A 7,019-nucleotide genomic window follows, 5' to 3' on the forward strand; every position below is an offset into this window, starting at 1 on the left:
ACAATAAAATATTAAAAAAAAAAAAAAAATAATGTTCAATAAAGAAATCACACTTCCTACAAACTAAAGAACTCATTTATATAGGGGAATATGACCTGCACTCTGCTGGAACACATGACTGTCAAGTAATAGCAGACAACTAAGTTGTTAATCTCAGAGAAATATTAAATCATATTTAAAGATGAAAAACAGGACAAATTTAAAGAGAAAAATCTGAGAAAGAAGGAAAAAGTAATCCCAGAAGACTTGTTGTAACTCAAACTGTAGGTCTTCTGATACAATAGCGGCAGTTACCTGCTGCATTCTAAGAAATTTAGGAGAGGAATCTCTCTGACCACTGTAAAACTAATCAGATGACATTTAGTGATCAAAAAACTAGGTAAAGTTAGCAGCCACTTTATTTCTCAGGTATTATGAATCATCAAATATAAAAACTACAAAAAAAGAGAAACAAAAAAATAACTAAAAATGGAAAAGAAAGAAAAGGGTTCTTTTTACATTAACCACAATAACCATTACATTAACCATGTTACATTTCAAGCATTTTCATCAAATTAATCCCTAAAGGAACCACATTATGCACTGTCTATATAATATTAAATAAAGGCAGAGGTAAGGAACCATGAAAGATTTTACTCTTACAGTACGATAAACAGGTAGAAAGATAGTAAAACATTTGAACTAGTTTTTTTTTTAGTGCAAAAAATGAAGACTAATTTTAGTCCTTAAGTGTGAAGAAACAAGAAAGTAATTTCAGAAATCTTGCCATTTACAATAAAACCAACTTTTAAGAAACTTTTTTATTATAGAAAATGTTAACCATACACAAAAGCAGAGAGATTAATACAGTAAACTCCCACACACTCATCACCTCTTGTTTCACCTCTTTCCCCACCCATCTGAAACCTGCCACTTAACTTAAAAAAAAGAAAATGGAAATTTTGCTTCCAAATTACTTTGAAGTACATAATTCTTGTCCTACCAGGCACAAAAATTACATATTTTAACTATTCTATAATGAGTTAATCTGTAAAATTTTTCTATCAATTTTTACCACAATATAAATTTCATCAGGGCAGGAATGTCTGCCTGGGTACTCACTGCTACATCCTCAGTTCCTGGAATACAGTGGGTACTCAATGTGTACTTGTTTAGTTTATAAACAATCCTATATTACTCAATACAGCAAAAAGTATCTGCTAAGGAAAAAAAGAAGCTTGGAAGGAGAGGTAGACAAAATACTATAATTAAATACTTAAGAAAAAGAAAAATTCAGAAGTTTGACTTTTTTTTTTATGTTCTTGTTTTTTACTTGTTATTATGGAAATTTCCAAATATACAAAATTAGATAAAATGCTATAATGAACCCCTATATCACTCAGTTTCAACAACTATTTTAATTTACACTTTTTAAAACGATTTTACTTAAAAAAACAAAAAACCCTTACTAGATCGTGCTACTCCATTCAAGCCATCATTTTCTTCCTTTTCTTAATTGTTTTTAAAAAGTTTCTATATATTATTGTAACACACTATATCCCAGACACATCCAAAATATAAAAATGACATCGTAAGAGAAAAGGAAGAAAACATGCGAGTATTATTTTAAATTCTTGAAGTTAGGAAGATCTTTATAAATATGATGTAAAATCTAGAGGTAATCAAGAAAATTATAAGAAATTTGACCATATATAAACAGTTAAAACTTCTACAAAGCAAAATCAAAAACAAGACACACAAACACAAGTCAAACGATCAATGTCAATCTAGGAAGAAAATATTTATAATTCTGTGACTAGGTTTTAATATCCTTATTTTACAAAGACTTCTTAGAAATCATTAAGACAAAAATTGAAAAATCTAAAAAAAGTACATAAACAGGCCTAATATACATTACAAATAATATAAAAAATACAAAAGGCCTCAAAACATGAAATGATGCTCAAAATCATTTACAAAAGAAATATTAATTTAAACAATAATGATGTATCAGTTTTCATGTCTTAGATTAGAAAAGATCAAGTCTTCTAAGTCACAGTGTTCATTCATCATTCAACAAATATTTACTAAGTACCAAATCTTATTTATTCTGTGTTGCAGATACAGTAGTGAACAAGAGAGAGAACAGCTCTGATCTCAAGGATCAGGGGAGTCAAGCTATAAAAAAAAGTAAACAAAACAAAAATGTAATTTCAAATTATTATAAGAACCAAGAAGAAAATTTAAAAAGAGCAAGCAGTCACACTCATCATACATAACTGTATGTATATATGCATTATTATTATACTTTAAAAAACCCAACTTAAAATAAATGAATCATCTTTGGGTGGCTGGAGGCCTCAGGGGCTCTGGAGTATAAGGAAGCCTGCACACGGATTCCTCCAGACTCTGCCTGTGTCTTTTTCCTTATGAACTGGCTGTGCATCCTCACTACAACCCTGTAATAAATCTTAGCCATGAGTACAACTATATGCTCAGTCTCGAGAGTACTGAACATAGGGATGGCTCTTCGAGACCACTGACACATGTACCAAGCAGGTATTCGAACAGGATAAAAAGAGCATTAAGTATGTTCATTTTTAAGGCACATAAAATCAAATAGTGAGAAATCCAAATTAATTACCTGCACAATAAGAGCATGTCTCCTTAATACATACTTCTGAGATGCCATGTGAATAAAGGTTAGGCCTATACAGAGGCTATAGAGAGGTTCATGGGGATGGGTGCGAAACGCTTGAACATACTGTCCTGAAAAATGAACAGTGATTACAGAAAGCGTGACAAGGACACATTTATTTTTTCAACACTTACTCGAATCTACTTTAAAGATCAACAGACTTTACTGATTTTTAACATATATAAGGGGTAATACATTCTATCATCTTAAAAGTCAATCAAGATGCACATTAATTTAATGTTTTAAACAATTTATAATATACAACACAATCAGAATTTACTAAAAAATGTATCCTATGAAGATTAAATACAGGTTAACTAAAGGTTGCTTTCTTTTAGGCACAGCTAGATAATGTCTATGTAGAGTAATACTTCCAAAATAAACAATTTATCAGAAAGTACTGGTGAAGTAATATTACTCAATAAACAGTTTCACAGAAAACTGAATATAGATCAAATTATGATCTTAAATTTATTTTAAAAGCAATCAAGGAATCTGTTCTTCTGGGGAATTCTTTTGTAAAACTAATTGGTCTGTTTTATAAATTCAAATATGATGGATCATGGAAGTGAAAAAGGAAAATAGGTTTTTGTGCATGTGGATTTTTTTTTAGATTATGGGTGTTGTTTTTCCCAAATGTAGCAACTGCTTTGTTTTTCCTGAGAAAAGTTGAATGTATCTATCTAATAATAAGATAGGAACTTGGGGTTTTACAAGTACCATGAGAAGTTCATACACATAATTACCTCATGTCAAAAACCTAACCATATAAGGTAGGAGAATTTAAGCAAATTTTTCTCATAAAGGAAGGGTTTATAATTTAACATACAGAGTTTACTGAGTGCAAAAACTGATTGGGCTTTTATTCTAAAAGAAATGGTTCCACAAAATCTCTTCAGTAGAAAAGATGGTAGAAGGCCATTTGGACCTTTATATTTTTACTAACCTCTGTAAAGGTTTCTAAATACAGGAAAACAAACAAAAAACTTTATATTTTCTTAATATTAAACCAACAATTCCAGAAAGCACACACATTAAAGGAAAATTTCAACATTTGATGTTTAGGGTTATGTACTGGCTGAACAAGTATAAAATCATCAGCCATACACAAAGAAACATGAAATTATTAAATAGCTCAAATCAAAGTTTATTCAGAAGATGTGAACCTGGTAATACTACCTTTTAGGCAGCAAGAGATACGTGGTCAAATTGAAGTTTAAACATTTAGTTAGGTATTTTTCTACTTGTTTGCTTCTGATATGTATTAGAGAAACTTCGTATTAGAAAAGATTAATGAACTTTCTCTGAGTTTACTTAGAATTAGTAAGCACCATGCAGGTAAATCTTGATTTTAAGACATCTCCTAAAGGCATGAAATATCAGTATATCCTAAATCCTTCTTTTGCATTATGCCAAATCAAGGTCAAGTGGGAAAGCATCCATAACTGATGCTGATGAAAATTACTTTAAAAACAAAAAAGCCTAAGCAGGGAGAACTGCTGATTTTTAAAAAGAATTAGAAGACCTACATCAGCCTTCTAAAACCAAAGCTTAATAATAAGGACAAAAATTAATATTATTTATTATTATTGCTAACATTATTACTTACTGTATGTGCCAGGCACTGGTATCTTTTTGTTGTTGTTATAATTGTGGTGCATATATATAAAACAAAAAGCACTTGTCATTTTAGCATTTTTACATGTACAATTCAGTGCCATTAATTACATTTACATTCATCATGTTGTCCAATTATCAATACTACCCATTGCTAAATTTTTCCATCGTCCTTAACAGAAACTCAGTGCCAGATGCTGTTTTAAGTAGTGTATTTTAATTCACATAACCTTCAAAACAGCCTACAAGGCAGACCCAATTATTATCTCCACTTTACAGATAAAGAGATGGAGGGAGGCGGGGCCAAGATGGCAGAGTAGTCAGATGCTTCCGGTGGACCCTCTTACAACAAAGGCCCGAAAAAACAAGTGATTCGATTATATATGGCAATTTGGGAGCCCTGAACATCAAAGGCAGAGTTGAGGAACTGGACTGAGTGGCAGGGGGAAGGAGAAACGGTTTGACAGCAGCAAGGAGTTGCCAGACCTGATGTGTCAAGAGCCTGAGCCCTTCAGGCCTGATCAGCTTGGGGGAGGCAGGCAAGCAAGCTTCGGAGGTGCGTTTTCTGCACCGGGAGAGACCTAGCCACTGAGAGTCTACGCGGCCAACCAGAATCACTGAGAAGCAGCCCTTGTTGCCGAAAGATAAGTACTTGCATATGGCTTACTGTGCGGATTAAAAACACCCCCGTTACGGAAAAACCTCTCTCCCATTTACCTCCCCGCTCCCTGTTCTGCACTGGGTCCCAACATGGCTTCAGCAATTGCCGAGTCCCCTGGGCCAGAAGTAGGATCTGTCACACACCCGGAGCCACTTTCCCTGCCTTGGAGAGTGAACAAATTAACAAACGGGAAAAAATAAACTGCTGGCTCCCCTAAGCCAGGAACCCACAGTAGGCACAGCTCCTTTGCCTAGGCACAGGCATAAGGGATCCACAGACTTTGAGTGCCTTACCCCTACATAGACTTGTGTCGGCTCATCTCAACAGCGTAGGCGCTCGTTACTGCAGTACAACACAGTATATACTGGAACTCTAGCTTCAACTGTTTCACCTGTGAAGTGGCAGGTTCTTGACATTTGACACTGCTCTGCCCATTAAGGGGGCTTCACCTACCCACATCAGGGGCCCGAGGACTGGTGGCTCCACCCACGCCACCTAGCCACCTGCAATAGGGGCCCATGAATATGAGATGCCCCTCAGTCCTTACAGCCAACAGCATTAGGTGCTCATAGTCTGGCGGCAAAACCCACCCACCTACGTGCTCTAGGGAACAAGGTCACGCCTTCCTCCTGGACACTTAGGGGTGGCCGTCAGCCCTCTGCCTTGCTCAGAGTGTGTCCCCCTGCTGCAGCCAGATGCCTGTGCCTACACCAATCACCCATGCATGTCTACGACTGTAAGTGAGCACCTATACCACACACTTGGTGGCTATCTACCTGGGCACCTGAGCTGAATCCATACAGAAGGAGTGGGTGGACTCCTGAGCTGAGATACTTAGTAACAGATCTAACCACCTGGTGATAGGTCATTAGAGCTGGAAAGGTGCCAATAATCAAACTTGCTTATACGAGCAGCCTATTTGGGTATATCAAAGCAAAACAAGAAGCTAGGACACAATAAGCAAACATAAAATAAACATAATAACTTATTAATGGCTCAGAGACAACAGTCAATATCAAATCACATAAAGAGGCAATCCATGACAGCTTCAGCAAGCTCCCAAAGTAAAGAATCTAGAAATTTTCCAGAGGAGAAAAATTTCTTGCAATTATCAGAGGCAGAATACAAAAGATTAATATACAGAATTCTTCAAGAAATTAAGCAAAATGCAGAACACGCAACAGAGGAAATTAAAAAGATTAGAGAAGAGCAAAATGATAAATTTAACAGGCTGCAAGAATCCACAGAGAGACAGCAATCAGAAACTCAGAAGATTACCATTAAAATTTCAAGAATTTCACAGAAAGTCATAGAAGCAGAACTGAGGCAATGGAAGTCAGAATTAGTGAGACTGAAGATAAAGCACTTGTCACTAACTTATTTGAGGAAAAATCAGACAGAAGGATTTTAAAAAATGAAGAAACCATTAAGAATTATGAGGGACTCTAACAAGAGGAAAAACCTTCCAGTGACTGGAGTATCAGAACAGTGGCGGGATAACAGAAAATACAGAGAGAACTGCTGAAGATTTGTTGGCAGAAAACTTCCCTGATATCGTGAAAGATGACAAGATATCTATACAAGATGCTCACTGAACCCCACATAAGGTAGATCTCAAAAGAAAATCACCAAGACATATTATAATCAAACTTGCCAAAACCAAAGACAAAGTGAGAATTTTAAGAGCGGCTAGGGATGAATGAAAAGTCATCTACAAAGGAGAGTCAATAAGAATAAGCCTGGACTACTCAGCAGAAACCAGGCAGGCAAGAAGACAATGGGACGGTATGTATCAAGCCTTGAAGGGAAAAAACTGCCAGCCAAGAATTATATATCCAGCAAAACTGTCTCTCAAATATGATGGCAAAATTAGGGTATTTCCAGATAAACAGAAGTTTAGGGAATTCGCAAAAACCCAACCAAAATTACAAGAAATACTACAGGGAGTCCTCCGGTTAGAAAATCAGTAACATCAGATAACAACCCAAGACTAGAACACAGGACAGAGCAACCAGATATCAACCCAGATAGGGAAGTCACAAAAGTAAATCAAAGCTAAAACAT

General features: G+C 35.4%; 1 protein-coding gene across 7 annotated transcripts in view; it reads right to left on the minus strand.

Annotated features, from left to right (window-relative positions):
- The window catches only part of GTF3C3 (general transcription factor IIIC subunit 3), a 39,489-nt gene that overhangs the window by 3,004 nt on the left and 29,466 nt on the right, over positions 1-7,019 (minus strand). For 5 of the 7 annotated variants that reach the window (XM_004378180.3, XM_023732927.1, XM_023732923.1 and 2 more), the window contains one exon: positions 2,624-2,748. In XM_004378180.3, the coding sequence (XP_004378237.1) occupies positions 2,624-2,748 (125 nt within the window). Of the gene's footprint in view, positions 1-2,595; positions 2,749-4,286; positions 4,309-7,019 lie in introns of those variants that run through there. The other 2 variants (XR_002824405.1, XM_023732926.1) reach the window with 2 other exon arrangements.

This window comes from Trichechus manatus, unplaced genomic scaffold (genome assembly GCF_000243295.1).
Source record: "Trichechus manatus latirostris isolate Lorelei unplaced genomic scaffold, TriManLat1.0 scaffold00056, whole genome shotgun sequence".
Lineage (NCBI taxonomy): Eukaryota > Metazoa > Chordata > Mammalia > Sirenia > Trichechidae > Trichechus > Trichechus manatus.